This window comes from Camelus ferus, chromosome 35 (genome assembly GCF_009834535.1).
Source record: "Camelus ferus isolate YT-003-E chromosome 35, BCGSAC_Cfer_1.0, whole genome shotgun sequence".
In the NCBI taxonomy this organism is placed as follows: Eukaryota; Metazoa; Chordata; class Mammalia; order Artiodactyla; family Camelidae; genus Camelus; species Camelus ferus.
Window position 1 is genome coordinate 191915 of NC_045730.1, and position 18229 is coordinate 210143.

The following is an 18229-nucleotide window of genomic DNA, read 5'->3' on the forward strand; positions in this document are numbered from 1 at the left end:
GTGTGTGCACCTCGGAGGCACACAGGACTTTCAATGGGACTCTTCAAGCTGAATGCAGTGATTGAAATAATTTCCCTCACGAGTCCTTGAATCCCAAATATTAATTGGAGCAAAATTAATCCATGTTCTCTCTAAATGATCTTAATTCACAAATTTACTATAATGACTCAAGGCAGTATCAAGAAAAAATACACGTGATTGGGAACGCATCTCCCATCTTGCAGATGCACGGAGGAGCTGCACCTGTAAGGGCATGAGAACAGCTAACGCACGGGTGTTTCCAGGTTTCAAAAATCCAAGGTACAAAAATCTGAGATTTCAAGGCACATAGCAGGGAGCACACATTTAATAAAATCTTCACTTTGCCAAAGAATGGAAGCTGGAATTTCTTTAAATAAGGAGATCCATAATGCTCCCCAGAACTTAAAGATAACGGGGTACTTGCAGAAACGATGAGCAGGAAAGCAAAGACACCTGTTTCAACCAAAGCTTATCAGAAATGAAGACAAACATGTTCGATACTGCAAGTCATATTAACTAGAAAAGAGGATTAACTTTTGAAGTTCAACCGTGTAAGAAAAATGTTGCACGTGGACACACAGTGAAAGTCATCTTTTTCTTACTGTTATAAAAGAGTTAGGTACCGAGGACTTAGTGAACAAATGAGTAATGTTTAACTTCCAGCTGTAGATACATGGACTCACGTCCCAAACACAGCATGGACAACCCAGCGCAGTGCTTGCTTGAACCCTTCAGCTGAGCGGTGCTCTTCTACCCAGCAGTTCGCCCACCACAGCATTAGCACAGTCGGGCGTCAGCACCTGACTCTCTGAGCCTAAGCAGCACGTTCCAAGTGGAAACGTGCTGATGTCGAGACAAGTCCGAAGCACTGATGTCGTGCTGGGTGTCTGAGGAGTCGAGGTGGTTGCCCGCAACTGGGGCCACAGGACGCTGCTCTGCAGCACGGGACTCCGGGGAGCTACGCTCACAGCGGGCACGGCAACGGGGATCAGCGCTGGGCCTCTTCGGCAGCTGAACTTCAAGCAGTGTTTCTGCCTGCAGGGCCCCAAGCCACATCCGTCAGTCTTCCTAGCAGATGTGTGTGTTAATAATACTCTTTTCAATATTTTAACTGAGGCTTAACTTACGCACAATAAAATACACAGGCTTTAAGTGTTCAGTTAGATGCATTTTGACACCTGTACACTTACGTGTAACTACCACCCCAAACAGCATATAAAAATTCCTTCACCCTAGTAGTGAGTGGGCCAGTCCATCCCCACATCCCCTGACTTCTAGCACAAGAGTTCAACCTCCTCTCAGGCTTCACGTAGACGCAGTAGTACAGGGCGTGTCTGTCTTCACTCACCGAACGCAACGCTTTCACTATTCATCCGTGTTCTTGTTTGCAGCAGCAGCATGTCCCTTTAGGTTCTGACAAGTATTCTGTTACACTTACACATCACAGTCTGTTCATCCCTACTGCTGGTGTTGGACATTTGCGTTATTTCCAGGTTGGGGCCATTGTGAAAAAGCTTCTATAAACAGCTTCTTCTTTTGTAACCGCAACAAATATGCCTATAGACATGTTTTAATTTGAGTACATGCCTAGACATGTAGGTTCATAGGGCTGGGTCACAGCGCACTGAACTATGAGAAACTGAACTGCTCTCCCATCACAACGCGTAAGGGTTCACGCTGCTCATACCCTCATTTGTATTTAGTTTTGTCAGCCTTTTTGATTTTAGTTGCTCTAGAAAGTGAGAAACGGGATCACCATGTATTTTTTGGAGTGAAGATCACTGTCTCAACACTGGGTACCACACGCTGTGCTCTGACGCACGTCATTCCCGGGTAACTAACCGGCAGAGTGGAAGGACCTTAGGGAACAGCTCAGATTGTGAACCCTCAGGAACCTGCGTGCAACCTTGCTCTGGGGCCACGTGCGCCCCCTGCCTCGCTCAGTGTGGGTGTGCGTGCTGCTGAAGCGAGCACCCCATGTGGCTGTGCTTACCATTTTCCTGATGAGTCACGATGCCGGGCAGCACTTCACGCACTTACTGGTCATCTGTGTCTCTTCTGTGCAACGTCCATCCAAGTCTTTCGTCCATATTTTTTCATTAGGTTTTCCTTCTATTGTAGTTTTTTATATATTCCAGATAGAAGTCCTCTGTCAGATATAGTATGACAAATATATTTTCCAGTCTGTAATTTTCCTATTAATCTTAGGTACATTAAAATTAATTTCAACTTTGACGAAGTCTAACTTATGTTTTTCTTCTTTGGTGCTTTTCTGTATCCTAAGAGATTTTTGCTTAACCAAAGTCATATATATTCCTCTTATAGTTTTTTCTACGAGCTTTATTCTGGAATTTTTGTCGTAGACACTTAGGTCTACAGTCCACCTAGAATTAATTTTTGTGTACTGAATGAGGAAGGGATTGAGGTTACTTATTTTCCCTTTAATCTTCAGTTGTTCCAAAACTATTTGTCAAAAAACCTTTTCTTCAGCTACTGAATGAACTTGGTGTCATGATGTGTCTATTTCTGGATTCTTTTTTTTCTTCAGTTTTGCTTGGGTTTTGCTGTTTTGTTTCTCTGTATTGGTCTCTCTTCATACTGTCTCGATGACCAGAGCTTATATTGAGTGTTGAAATCAGGTGTCTTAAGTTCTTCAACGTTCTTTCTCAAGATTGGTTATTCTATTTCCTTTGAAATTCCATTAAGAACTTCAGAATTCTCTCACCCATTTTTACAGGAGAACCTGCTGTAATTCTGACTGGGACTGCATGGTAACTACTGATCCGTAGTCAGGCTGACAACCGATGCCTTTTAACTGGTGTGCTTAGGCACATTTACTTTTAATGTAATTAATGATATGCTTGACTGTTTTTTATTTATCCCTTTTGTTTTTGTTCTTCACTTCTGCATTTTTTTTTTCAGGAACAGAATATTTTCAGTATAACCATTTATCTCCTCTATTAACCTTCTTTGCGTGCATTTTTTAGTGGCTGACATAGAATTTGCATCATTTAACATATTCCACCTTTATGTAACATTATACTTTAATGAACAATGGGAAAATCTTACAGCAGAGTAGTTCCATTTTGCTTCCCCCTCCTGCTCTTTAAAGTTGTCAGTTCATGTTACTTCTATATATGCTATAAATGCCTCAACTGTTACTATTTTTGCTCTTAGTAGGTAACAGTCTTTAAAGAAACTTTAAAATATTTACATATCTATATTCCTCATCTCTTCCTACGAACTGTAGCTCCATCCCACCATCATTCCTCATGGGGCATGTCTGCTGACAGTGAATTCTCTCAGCTTTGCTCTGTCTACAAATACCTGGTTTTGTCTTCCTTTTTGAAGATATTTCTGCTTGACAAGCAGTTCTTTCAGTGTCCTGAACACACCATCCCACCGTGTTCCAGCTCCCACGACATCTGCTGTCAGCTCAGCATCATTTTTATTACTGCCCCCCTTATGTAATGCATCTTTATCTGTAGCTGCTTTAAGACTGCCTCTTGGTGGCTCTCAGCCTTTGGTGACATGTGTATTGATGTGTTTTTAGCTCCTCTGCCTGGAGTTCACTGAGATTCTTGAATCCGTGGGTTGGTCTCTCTCATCAGTCTTGGCTGCTGTGTCTTCAAACTGCTCTTCCGCCCCATCTTCTCTCACCCTCCTTCTGGGACTCCTATTCATGCACGTGAGCAAACTGATGCTGTCTCACAGATCCCAGAGACAGCCTATTTTATTTTCATTCTTGCTCTTGTGCTTCGGTTTAGGTAATTTCTGTTGATTGGACTTCAAGTTCACTCACTGATCTTTTTTCTTTTTGCATTCAATCTGCTATTAAACCATGAAGAATTTTTATCCCTAACACCGTGGTTTTCATTTCTAGCCTTTCCACTTGGTTCTTTTTACGGTTTCTGTCTTTCTGGGGTATTCCTCATCTCTCTACGCGAAAGTGTACACCTGTCCAACTAGAGCACTTAACATGTTTATCCTGCTACTTTAAAGCCCCCGACAATTCCCATGTCTCTTCTACCAACTCTGTTGACCCCTCCTCTCATGGCCATGGATTATCCTTTCTTTCTTCTTTGCATGTCTTTTAGGGTTTGATTTAAAGCACAGTAGAGACGGAAGTAAAGACAACTTCAGAGTTGTCTGGAAAAGGGCACTCTTCCTTCTGTCAGGCCCCTGTTTGGGTCTGAGGGAATCTGTGCTCTGAGCGAGCTTGGTCTGGGCTTGGTGGCGACATAACTTGGACTTCACTCACGCGGGCCTCCCGTACCTGCGGGCGCGGTCAGGACTCTGGGTCTGAGCATTTCTGAGACTCTGGATCCCTCTCTGTGCTTCACAGCCTGGAGACCTGCTTTCCAAACCGTGAGAAGCCCCTCTCTGCTCGTCAGACTGGCCACCAGCTCTCTGCATGGCTGGCTGCTTCTCCTTCTCTCCGTTCTGCTGCCTGACCTCCGGCCTTTGGGAGGCAGACACTGCCCTTGGCGAAGGCCCTGGGGCCTCAGAGAGGTGTGCTCAGCCTTCCTGTCCCCCTCCATCTCTGGAGTGCAAGGACGGTGTGCCCAGCGATCTGGGGCTGCCTGGAGAGGGTTCTCAGCTTCCTTCCAGTCACTGAGGAAGTGCTGCCACTCCTCAGCCTGCCGACAGAATCCCTCAGCTCCCCTGGCCTAGTTCTGGCTCCCGGTGCTGCCCTCCAGAGCAGGGGAGGCCCGTGGAGAGTCAGGGGTGGGTCGCAGAACAGCTGCGCTGGGGACCGCTGGGGTCCTCACCCTCCCCGCCAAGCTTGGCACCACCGTTAAGGTTCTCCAGGAAGTGTGGTTGGTTCCTGCACCCCTGGAGAGTGAAAACAATTGCTTTTCCCTGAAGGAGAATTTAGTTCTCTGAGATTTCTTTGAATCTTAGCTTTCTGATGGATTTTAAAAACTATGATTTTGTGTATTAACCAGATTGCTTCAATAGTTTGGACTGGAAAAATAGTCTCTTATGATTTATACACCCTAATCAAAACTAGAAGTCCAGAATCTTTTTTAATAAAAGCATTCCTTGCTAAAATCAAACTGAGCTGGTTTCTGTGGCTGGCACCTCGACTGATTTAGAAATTGGTAGCAGGAGTGGCTGCAGCACATGTTGTCGGGGAAACAGGGCTCTGAAACTGATGAGTCGGTTTGCTTGGAGCCACAGGCAGAGGAAACCCAGCCTGTTCTCTGAACTAGACTCTGCAGAGGTCCAGGCCATACCCTAGCAAAACGGTTAATCAATCACGTTCACAGAGGTTTCTGTAAAGTCTTCCGGGAACACAACCTCGCACGTTCATTTACACGCTGTCTGTTTCTGCTTCAACAGAGCCGAGTCCCTGTGAAGAGACCATTAGCTGCAGGCCCAGCTCTTCACTCTCTGACCCATCAAGAAAAAGGCCCCGAAGGCTTGTTTCCGGGTCCACTGACCCGCAGGACAACATGAAAGCCTGAAGAGTGGCACAACCCAAACCAAAGGAACGTCTGACTAAGAGACTTGTGAGTTCAGCATCACAGTCCACTAGCGCCCCAAACTCTCTGTGGTTGTTTCTGAAGTTCCTGACTATTCAGATGCAGAGATGTGCGTCACCCCGGGCAGGCCTGGCACGCGACACACGCCTGGTCTCCGGCTGACATGTCAGTGATGGAAACCCTGAGCCTGGCTCTGGTCATGGTGGCTGCAGAAGCCTCAGCTAGCCTCTTCTGGACACATGGAGGGCACAGTGTTGGTAGTAAGAGTCTGAAAGTGGCACTGTGGTGGGGTCCCCGTGGGGGAGGCAGGGCAGCGTGTGAGAATCGGGTGAGGAGCATGTGCTGGTGTCAGCAGCCAAACGGATGGGCTGAAGTGGCCACTGGCCACTCCTTTTTGGCCACCAGGCGTCAGAACCCTTTTCCTGTATTTGGGGAAGTCCTCCACTTCTGGGGCCGGGTTAGATACAAAATCCCTGTGCCCTGGAGTAACTGACAACGCCTGCCTCTCTCCTGTCCAGCTTTCCTGGAGGCCAGTGTGTGGGTTACCAGCCTGCCAGGGACCTGTGTCCATTCGTGGCACAAGGAAGCAAAGTGCTCTCGCCCTTGGCAGTGGACGTATCTGCAGCAGGGTCTAGGCTGGGACGTGGAGTCAGTGGAGGGGCCCGGGGCCAGCTGGGTCGGCACAGTGGTGCAGACTCCCACGCGCTGGCGTCTGTCCTCGGGAGGGCAGGCTGGGCCCAGGCTGCTCCCTGCTGCGGTCTCCTCCACTTGGTCCCCAAGCCCCTCCGTGCTTCTGGGAACAAACCGATGACGTCTTAATGAATGCATTTCCATAAACGCCAAGGAAGGCTTCTGCTGCCTGCACATTAGGACTCTGACTGACATGTGGGTCACTAAGAAGACAGGCCCCATGCTATGGAAGCCGCAGCAGGAAGGAGTCTAAGGTAGAGAATGTCCTTCAGTGTGAAACTGCCCAGAGGGGATTGAGAGATGCTCCATGCTGGATCCTTCAGGGAGAAGACCCATCGATGAAGAGTATTCTTGGGAAGTGAAAACAAACCCTTAATTTATCTCCGTGTAACTGCACAACCTCATGCGTCGGACACGTTTCAGTCCAGTCACAACAACCTGCCGCCTGTGTGACTTGCGCTTCCCCAAAGACCAGGGACCACTCCCAGAAGCAATACCCACGGACACCACGAAACGTGGCCCTGAGTGTGCAGCCTGGAAGCTGCACACCGCTGGGCCAAAGTCCGCTCCTCGTTGGACAGCGTCATCCCTTGCGCACCTGCCTGCCTTCTCTGAGCAGGGGGCTCAGAGTCCAGTCAAGGGCCCCGAGTGAGGATGTCAGACAGCCCTGCTGGGAAAGCATCCTCAGGCAACAGCAAATCAGCTAAAGCAAACAGGCCGCTCACTGACTCCACACACACTGGTAGCTCCGGCGTTCCACGAGGACACGGTGTCAACTTCTCAGTGCCTTTAAACACTTAGGTACAGGGTTTGGAATTTAGGGAATATCTCAGCATTTTTATTTTTGATTTTTTTTTTACATCAAGGGATTAATGGTGATGATCCCTGGACAGATGGAATTATGGGTACTACTTACTTACTGGCTAGTCTGTATTTTCTGATTTTGTACCCTAAACTTCCCTGTGTGAAAAATTCGATCTACAAAAAATTCGTAACTTTTCAGGTTATCTTACTTCTTTGTCTAAACATACTTAAAAATTCAGTTTTAGTACATTTAACAAATATGCGTCAGGCCCTGCAGAAATACAGCGGGAATATGAGACATGGATTTCTGCCCTCAGACCTCAAGCTGTGCCTGCTATTTGTTTGGGACCATAATCACAAATTTTTAAATTTTGGCAGAATTAATAGCTTTGTAATTCTTTCACTTCACAGGGCACCGTGCTGAAATGCCACCTCAGAGAGGCCTTTCTTGGACGCCCTACCTAGTACCGCCTCCTGCGTGTCCAGCTCACTCTTTACCCTCTACTTCTTGTTACTAAGAATATTCATTTGCTCACTGAAAAAGCCACCTACATGTTTACTGTCCATCTTGTTGATTTACAAGGGCCGGAACCGTGTCTTGAATTTATTTTGAGTAAAATCTGACTTAGGCTGACATGAGGCCACTCAAGGGACTGAACGTCCCCCGAGACGCGACACGTGGGACTGCGGGGCGCCCCCACAGCTGCCGGGACGCTGCATCCATGGCGCGCGCTGTCCGGCCCTGCGTGGGAGGACGTGAGCCTGCACTCCTCTGGACGACGCACTTTAACTTACTTGATTTGTCTCTACTATCAGACACATTGATAGTTACAGCTGTTTTCTTATATTGACCATTTGGAAAAAGAGAAACTGGCTGAAAATCAGTTGAGAATAAAGCACACAAGTAGAAAAACTTGAAATACACAAACATACTTAAACGTACTGCCAAGATCCCCAAATAGCAGCATGACCCGTGACTGCAATGTCAGCTTCGGTCTGGGCCTCATATGATAGAACCGTTTTCTATAAAAAAATGTATTATTTCTCGTTCAGAATACAGAACTTCATTTATTCAACATTCTTACAACACACATTTATGAAGTACTTCCAAAGACGGGCACTGCTGCAGGTGTTAAGGACGCAGTAACGATGGAGTTTGTATTTGAGGCCACACACGTGGCAAACCACCATGTGCTGAGTTCATTCTTGGCTTCTTAGGCCTTCTTTTTGTGTCACTTCTATCTTTTCAATTATTTTAGTGTATTTTACTTTGCCTTCTTAATCTACTCCCTCTTTATAAACCTGAAAACATTATGGACCAGGTCGATGGAAATAAATGAAAAAAGTAAATAAAGAGGTAAATAACCACAGGTGCCCCACTCCAGTACCTACAGATTCTCCACTTTGTGCAACAGTGTTGTAGAACCTGTCCTGCTGCCTGTACCAGCGGCCAAGCGCCGACTGTTGCGTTAACGTGGGGTCTGCTCCATGCCCTCTCCCTTCACCTGTCAACCTTCTGAAAGAGAGAGAAAAAGCAGCAGCACCACTGTGGCCAAGAGCCCGTCTCTAACGGACCAGGGTTTCCCCACTGCTGGGAGGAGAAGCGAGTGCTGCATCGCCCAAGGCTGAATTCGCTTCTCAAGTGGATTTCTGCATTTCCATTTTTCCCCATGGAACAGACAGCTAGAAACGTTTAGGCAGAACAGATAAAGATGAATGGGGGGAAAAGTCAGTATTTAAAGAACTAGTTTGGCATGGTAAATCCAATCCTTCAGATTACCTCTCGGAAAAAGGAATTCACTTCAACCAGAGAACAAGGTTCAACTGACTCTTGAGAGGACTCTGATAGTACACAAATTTTTAAAAATGGAGCCAATTCAAAGAAAAGGAAGATAGCAGCAAGGAACAGCCAAAGAAAATCATTAAAACGCTTCCTGTAGCTAATATTTCTGAAAGGATCTCGTCAGACTGGTCCCATGGAGGCCCTCCCTCTGCCAAGGCCACCAAGTCCACGAGCCTGGGGCACTCCCGAGGTCCCCCGAGGAGACCGGCAAGCAGCATCCTTGGGCCCTAAACGGGAGACAGAGGGCACGCAGAGATGGGTGCTGGGAGCTGGGCTCTGGCTCATGTCGATCACCCTCCTCCAGCACCTGCTGTGAGTCAAGGTTTTGTCCTCTGAACGTGCGTGAAGACAAAGCCTGCAGCTGAGCCCTGAGCAGGCTGTTCTGGGTGAAGCTGCGCAAAGGGCACCGAGGAGAGACTCCTACAGGGCTTTCCCTTCCGCATGGCCTGGGTCCCATGTCAGGAGCTCAGAGCAGGAAAGAAACAGGGAAGATGGTCAGAAGGGGGCTAATGAAGAGCAGAAAGGAAGCGCGTATAACACAAGCTCTCTCGCAAGGGCAGCCTCGCTCACACTCACACCCTGGAAACGCAGCAGTAAGTGTTACGTCTACACTGCAGCCACAGCAGCAGACTCCTGAACCTGCTTAACGTCCTGGATTCTTCCTGCAGAGACTACTGTCTGTACACAAAAGACCACAGGTTTCTCGCCACAATGAAAAATTTGTCTAGTGTCTAGTCTTTAAAGGGCCTGACTTCAGAGGTCTGGACAAACTGCTACTTGTGTTCTAAAACTTAGAGTGTCCCAGGACAGAATAAGCCCGTGACTGCTAATTATGAATAATGGTTATTGACAAAAATACAGGCTATAATTAAAAAAAAAAATAAAAGAAAGTGTGCACCAATCACCTGCATTTGATTGAAAGCTATCCTCTAAATGAGGTGAGCACCAGCGGAGGAGCCGTTCGGAGCCATGGGCCCGTCTGCAAAGGCCACTCTGACTCGAGCACTCCTGGCACCAAGGAGACTCACCTGCAAGCAAATGGCCAGGTTCACCCGACAGCCAAACGAGGTGCTAACGGCCCGTGGGTGGAGGCCCAGGTCCTTGAACAGCTTTGAGAAGGACTGGGTGAGTGCTATCCGGGGCCGCTCTTCCGCCACCACCACGCAGGTCCGCACGCGGGACAAGTCCAGTCCTCGGGCCTAGGAACAGTGACAGCAGGTCAGCCTTGCCAGCGCTGGGTGTGACCAGCAGACCCACACAGCAACAGAAATGCCACACAGATATTCACTCCCAGGGCTCTCGTGTCCACGCCATCAGCTGAAGGCTCTAGGACATCTGTGTAAACAAATCCACCCACACTGGATTGTTAGGGATGCCATTACAAACATGTTTTAAATAATACAAGAGCATGAGGAGGAGAAGGATGCAGAAAGGCAAGGTCCTGGATAAAGTAATTCAAGGACAGGGTTTGGGGAAGAACGGAAGCAGCTGTAGACACCCCTATGAACACGGATGAACAGGAACACACGGCGGAGGGGAATGAGAAACCTATTTTTAACACAGGAACGAGAAACTAAAATGTTTGGGAAGCTCTTAAAGACAGCTCTCTTTTCATCTCCTGAGATGAAGGACACCTCAGTTCTGCACCAAATTCCATCAAGTGAGCAAAATGGCCAGACTCAGAGAAGGGGAACTGAGTGCGTGAAGCACAGCACCGCCTGGGCGGCGCCGAGGGAGAGTGAAGAGGCTGCGGCCTCCAGCTTCACGCAGGACCGTCGCCCAGCGGGGCATCAAGCAGCCCGGAGCGGACGAGGGCTCATGGGCTGAGCAAGGACACAAGCTGAGGTAACGATGACACTGAAACTTGAAACAGGTATGAGCTCCTACATGCACAGCTACATGGGAAAATTAAAGTCCCAGAGTACAAACGGTCCCTTACACACGAGTGCATCTTGGGGCCCAAAGAGCCTGGGCTCCGAGATGGTGGACACGGAGCCAGAGATCAAAATTTGGATCCGAAGTTTAGCAAATGTAAGGACCCGGAAAGGGTGCTTAATTTCTCTGTAACTCAAGTTTCCTCATCTCTAAAGTGCATACAATAGTGGTTTCTGTTTCAGAGAGCTGTTGTAAAGTTTAAATTAATCAATATGTGAAGTGCTTAGACATCTTAGTTCACTTGGTTACTTACATATGCACAGACAGGGAAAGTTCATGAAACGTACTCAACCGTTTTATAACATAATGCAGGTGGACATGAGTAATAATGATGTTTTATGTATTCCTTTCCCTGTGTAAGTATGTAACTTCAACTAATTATACAATTATTCATGTAGCTTAATATCAAAGTTATCTTGCATTTTGCTTTCTTGTTCAAGCTCAGTGCATTAGGTGTGGATAGGAGAACAAACCTCAGAAGAGATAAATACACTGCTTTGCTGACGGCATGTTCACACATAATGTGTGCGTGTGTGTCACCTGTCTGTACACACACAGGCGCACGTACCTAATCACATGAACAGTGAACAGCTGGAATGCCAACCAGAGTCGGCTGTATGGTTACTTTCTCAAGGTTGCTTGGACAAGAACCCCCTAATTTACCACTGATAATAAGTCTATCGAAGTGTGTTTGGTTTAAACGAGGGAAGTGAGATCGCTGTCGCACACAGGGACTGCAGACTAAGAAACAAAGCGGGCGCTGCTCGCTGAGCCCGGCCTCCCAGTCGGGGTCTCCAAGGAGGATGCAATCAGCGGTGAATGCAGACCTACGGCTCGAGCCCAGCCTTGGAACAGGACCAACAGCGCTCAGGAACTGGCTCCACCAACAAACGAAAAAGCAATCAGGGCCCTCTGAGGGGCTCCAGCAGAACTGAACATACCAAAACCAGACACTCAGACCTGTAACTCTGTGGCAGCGAGAAAGTATTCATGTTACAGAATGAGGTTTTCACGTGAAAACAATGTTGTAAACTTCAGGTGACAGAGGATCCCAGTCTGCTTCCCTGAAGGACCAAGTAACCTCAACACCCCGCTGACCTCCCGACACTGCACTTTCCCAGGATGCTGGCAAGTGCCCCGGGCACTCTGAGGGCTGCTTACCTTGAGGGATTCTGTCTGCGAGCCCAGCCCCTTGGTACAAAGTTCCATCACTGAATAGGAGCAAAACGTATCCCGGACCTTGTACTGACTCACGGCAAGAAGCCACAAGGCAGGGTTGGTCTCCAGCTCTGCAGGCGGGATGAGGATGGACTGGTGCCCAGAGTACACGCTGCAGAGAGAGACGGGAGGGCTAGTGAAGATGGAGACGGGACCAGCCTGCGCTGTCCATCTGCAGGAGGGGGATAGTCACGCCAACTCTACTCTCAGGTATTTGTAAATACAAACAGTGTGTTTACAAAAACATTCTGAAAAGCTCAAAAGACTATGGGGCTATGACCCACAGCCGCCGCCACTCCGAGCACTCACTGAAACACGCCGGAGCTGCGACGCTGTGAGGCGTCTCTCAGAGCTGCTGCGTTTACAGACTGGGCTCTCTCCCAGTGGGAGCCAGGACTGGCTCTTGACAAAAAGGTCTGGAAGTTCAGAACAGGAGTCACACTAGGCGCTGCCTGGTTTTGTAAATAACGTTTTACTGGGACGCGGCCCTCTAGTCCTTAAAACACCACCTGCGGCGGCTTCCCGACCAATGGACAGAGCTGACTGGTCCCAACAGAGAGCACGAGCCTGAGTATTTATCAAACTGCCACGTGAGGGAAAGCGTGCCCAGCCCCGGTTCAGAAACCTGACTTCCAGAGTAAATAAAAGGAAACTAAAACGATCAGAAGAATTAGGTTTGTAATTTTACTTCAGAATGATTCAAACAGATCACCAAATGGAGCTAAGGAAAACAAAATCATTCTTTAATCTTGCCTTTAGAGAGCACACTGAGAGAACCCAGCGGCTATATATTGTGATTCACCACTAATTGATGAGGCAAGTGTGGTTCTAAAATAATGAAGTACTTGCCAAACTATATTCTTAGTGGTTTTAATTTTGTATGGTTTACGACTACAAATTGATGTGAATAAAGGTCATGCGCTAATAACAGAATATCCTAGATAAGCCACCTTCTACGATTTAAGTAAAAGGAGCTTTCTAGCCGTAAAAAATCTCATGGATGAAACAGCACATTAATCCTCTTGACTGCTATGCTCTGATCCTAAAGCCAGTTCTCCTCTCATAAGGCCAATCTCATTTTTAAATTTCAAAATTGTTTATTAACAAGTGAATCCAACTGGTTAAAAAAAGGAATGAAATTAAGTTGGCTTACAAAATCTACTTTAAACAGAGCCCTTAGAAGGAAAACTATTCTTCAGGGAATGTGACAAAAAGCATTTTGGGGCAAATTTCCATTTCTTTCTTTATTCCTCTGTTCCAAAGTTCTGTTCATTTTTGTCAGGAAGAAAGACAGCAAATGTTGGCTTTTTCGGTGATCTTCTCATAGAGCAACATTATTTGAAAACCAGGAGATGAGTCAGTAAGGGAGGTGTCCATCCTCAAGTATTACTCTACTGCACGAGCGGCTCGTTTTTGGTCTTCGCTTTAAAAATCCTACTGTGACAGGGAACTATACTCAGTATCTTGTAGTAGCTCACAGTGAAAAAGAATATGAAAAAATATATGTATATTCATGTATGATTGAAGCACTGTGCTGTACACCAGAAACTGACACAACATTGTAAACTGACTCTACTTCAATAAAAAAAAAGATTTAAAAAATCCTATTGTGGTAAAATACACACAAGATTTACCATTTGACCATCTTAAACATGTGCTTCAGTGGCATTAATTATATTCACAATGTTGTGCAACCACCACAGTATTTACATCCAGAACTTTGCATCATCACAAGCAGAAGTGCTGTGCCCATTAAAACTAACTCCCATCACCACACCTATCTCTGGAGACCTCCCATCTACTCTGTTTCCGAATTTGCCTATTCCGGATATTTAGGGGAAGCACAATCTCTGTCCTCTTCTGACTGGACCGTTTCACTCAGCGTGGCCTTCAAGGTTCTTCCACGTTGCAGCCTGTGTCAGTGTCCGTCCTCTCCAAGGCTGAGTGACGCCCTACGGAGTGCAGACGCCACGTTTTGTTTATCCGTTCATTCCTCAGTGGACACCTGGGTGGCTTCCACCTTTTGGCCGTTGGTGAATAATGCCGTGAACGTGAGTGCACAAGTATCTGTTTAAGTCCCTGTTTTTAATTCTTCGGGGTATATGCCCAAAAGATCATCCGGTAATTCCACATTTAAGTTTTTGAGGAACTGCACCATTTTACATTCCTGCCAGCAATTACAAAGATCCCAGTCTCTCCACATCCTCCCCGACCTGCCAGTTTCCGTCTCCTGAGTTTCGCCGTCCCAGCTGGGGTGACGTGGCTCCTCACTGTGGGTCTGACTTGCACTCCCCTGAATGACCCGTGATGCTGAGCACCCTGTCCTGTGCTTATTGGCCACCTGTACGTTTTCTCCGGAGGGATCTCTAGTCAAGTCCTTCGCCCATTTAAAAATAAAACTGGCTTTCATTGTATCACTGAGGAATCTTAAGGTATCTGTTGAAAACGAAGATTCAGAAGTGTAAAAGCCACCCGCAGCGGGCAGTCGGCCCTGAGAGCTGGTGCTGTCGTGCTGCTCTGGTCCTCCCTTGAGTCATTACTTGAAGTTGTGTAGGCTGCACACGCCGGGAATGCTCATTATTCTGCTCTCTTCTGAAGGGACGTCAGAGTAAGTCAAAGAAGACATTGCCACGTCACTTCAACAACTCTGTGCTGGCAAGCACCCACTGCACGGGCTCACCAAGTCTGTTCAGGCATCTCAGCACACTCACATGCCACGGGTACGGCAGAGCTAACAGAAGCCCATTTACACTGCTGTCTCCTCTTAAAGGAGAGTGCTTCTTCAAGGGAGGGGCGAGTAACGGGCTCAGAGCAAACACACGTCTGGAGCTGAAGGCTTTCTGAGGTTCTGCCCACCTTCCCGCCACCACCCTGGGGATCCCAGCCGAGCAAGTGAAGACCACAAGCAGGAACTGCAAAAAGCAGGTTCTCAGACTATGTCTGTACGTACAAGTAACTGACATGCTCTTTGGATACATCAGAGTAAGTACCATGTTTTCCCTTCATACAAACGCCTTAGCTGAGGAGGGGCGGGAGAGCTCCTCAGGTGTCCCTTCAGGAAGGAACAGCCTGTGATGCGAGGTGGGGGCTTGAGGCCTGGCCAGCAGACCCCCTACCCAACCCGTGGCCCTCACTCCCTCGTTCAGAAGCTCTGCATGGGGCTGGCTCCCGGGCGCACGCTGTCCAATCCACTGCCCCTTTTCACCTCCACAGGTGTGACCCCGACAAACCTCTCCCACCAACCCCACCTCACAAGGACCTTTCTGGTTCGCAAATGGAAACACTGGCTTCCCAGGGGTGCTACACTCCCCGTCTGGAGCACCATGAACAGTGCAGTCCTTTCAGGGAATGAAAGGGATTTACTGGCAGACGTGTTCTAACTTGGGTTCTAAAGACGGGTTCCACAAAACTTAAATCCAAGAAGCATGTCTAAAAGCTTCCCATTCCTCATATTAAAAGGAGAAGGCAGGATGTGGAACCACACACAAACTATGACCACAGCTGTGAAGCAGGGAGTGCACAGGAGCAAACACACCAGGAGGCTAACAGGACGGGGCAGGCACAGGACACAGGCATCCCTCCCCCCGCCTGCCAGTTCTCACGACACTTGCTTCCACAGAATGTCACACACACACACTCACACCCACTTCTGTCCTGGAAAACCTCAGTCATACATTTGCTTTAGATTCTCCTACTGGAGTTTAATATATCAAAACATCAGACGACCAACCACCAATGTGTGGGGATAAAACGTAAGTGTTATTCTAGGAAGCATGCTGGACAATCAGGTGGAAACTCTGTCAGTGGGGATGTGGGGATTTTTTTGGGTTCTACTTAATCCTTCTGAGTAATAAAATTTGATAATCTGAAAACAGGGACGCCTGTATTTAAAGAACTAAGTGAAACTCTAGAAGAGAGTAAGAACTGGGTCTAAATGGAGTGCGGATGCACTTCAAAGAGCTCTGAGGACGACTGACTGCTCAGTAAGCAGGAGAAGGGACTATCACGCCCCAGACTTCCACATTTCCCGAGAAATCCTGCTGATGTGAAAGTCTGGTTAGACACATAATATACAAAACTGCACACTCCAATGGAGCCCCATGGAAAGGCATAAAAATTATTTGTACAGTCAGTATACAAAAGTCAGTAAGATCCTACTCCAATAACTGTAACTCAAAATTCTGTCAACTTTTTTCTAAGATTCGTCCTTGGGAAATTAATTTAGGCCTTTAAAGATCACTTATTCAAGAGAGCAAATAATATTACAACAAATATATCTACGTTTCAAAATACTGACACTCTGGTCAAACAACTGCTTACTGCAAGTAACACGCTATCAAACACACTTGCATACACGTTCAGCCTAGCCCTCGCAGCTTGTGAAAACAAACTTTCATCCGCAAGTCCTTGTGTTCCACACCGAGGGGCTTTAAAATCAGAGTTGCCATCTAATTGAGAAAGCCAGCTGAACACCAGCACACCGCTCTCAACCTTCCAAGAACACACTTCGGGCCCTGAAGACAAACCGACACCCTTCAGCCCCGACAGTGCATCCGGGGCTGCCCCTCATGTAGACGTCCTGTGGGCCATGTCTGGACACGTCGTCTTTTTCCAGGGGCCGTGAGAGCTAAGAGGGACCCAGCACTCTCCCTTCGGTCACTAAGACCCCTGCCTCGAGGACACTGGTGCAAGCTCCGGTGTCCCCGTGAGGACGGCTCCCCGGAGGCTGTGCTCTGCTCTGCTCCATAGGGGCAGTCTGACCCTCTGCCCTTGGCAGCACGGTCCTCAGGAATCAGTCTGCACACCACATCTGCATGACCCCGAGTTAGAGCAAACTGCAATCGGAAGCCTCAAGCCAGCATTAAGCAGGAAGAAATAAAAATAATGGAAAATTTACCTCTGCGGAATGGTTATTAAAAGAACACTGAGTCAAAAATGGGATCGTAACACCAGGTTAACAGCCCAAAATGTAACAAATGTGAGCATCACACGACATATAAATCGTAATTATCCACCGGGAAACATGCCTTTTACCGCTGGGAAGTGTTGGGGCGCGGTTTTCTGTCAGCACCAAGTGTTACTCAACCCGTTCATGAATCAGGGTTAACAATAACACCTGAATTGCATTTCCCTGCATGACTTTAATTGCAGTGCCAATTTACATAGCTACTCTGTCATCCAGGACTTCTACAGTTTCAGGCTGGGACCAAATCCAGTTAATGACATTGGAGCCCCGCATCTCAAGGAATCAACAGTGCTAAGAGTCTTCTTCATTATGACTGCCTATCACTTCCATATGATTCCCAGCGTTTTACTTTGTAAATACCATCATGAGGAGGTCCAAGATGAAGAAAGTGAAATACAGATCACCCACTGCCAGCTTTCTCAAGAACATACATCAGGATAAGTGACGTCCTTGATCAGACCGTCAGCACATGAGAGGGCTGGAGCTCACGGCTGGAGAACAGAAGCACACCTGTGAAAATCAGACACAGCTTCTCCTTCCTCACACTCCTAAGGAGGACGGAAGTCAACGTTAAAAAAAAAAAATCATTAAATCCTGATAACTGAGGACAAACAGAAAATCTGACTCATCAGTTTTCTACTTGCCTGTTTTTGGCTTAATCCAACAGAAGTTGACTAGTTGTTTCCTTTATTAACCAACATTGATCTCTTGGCAACAAACACCCCCCAACTTAACCGCAGGCTGCGCACAGTGAAGAGTTATCTCCTGTGACTTTCTGGAACCTGAGCTATCCTAGTTTAGCTCTTAACTTCAAAAGCAGTAAAATAATTTAAAGAGCTCTTTGGAAATGCTTTCTCCAGGCTGTGGCCTGCCTTTCCGTTCTCTCAACAGGGTCTTGAGCAGAAACGTGTCATTTTGGCGACGTCCTGCCTGTCAGCTCCTTCTTTCGTGGGCCACACCTTTGGTGTCGTGTCTAAAAGGGCACTGCTAAGCCCAAGCTTGCCGAGACCTCTCCTAGGTGACCTTCCAGGAGCTGCACAGCTTCATGCTTCACATTCAGGACTATGGTCCATTCTGAGCTGACTTTTGTGAAGGCTGTAACATCTGCGTCTAGATTCATTTTTTTTCCATGTGGATGTTGACAAGATCGTCCTTGTTCCACCGTACTGCCTTTGAGCTTCTGTGAAGGCCAGTTGACTGTTCACACGTGGGTCTATTTCTGGGCTCTGTGCAACCCCAAGCGTGAACCCCGATGTAAATTAT

General features: G+C 47.4%; 1 protein-coding gene across 1 annotated transcript in view; it reads right to left on the bottom strand.

Annotated features, from left to right (window-relative positions):
* Positions 1 to 18229, bottom strand: part of DIP2C (disco interacting protein 2 homolog C) — a 247211-nt gene that overhangs the window by 21044 nt on the left and 207938 nt on the right. The window contains 2 exon segments of the mRNA XM_032474107.1: positions 9876 to 10046; positions 11944 to 12112. Coding sequence (XP_032329998.1) covers positions 9876 to 10046; positions 11944 to 12112 — 340 coding nt within the window.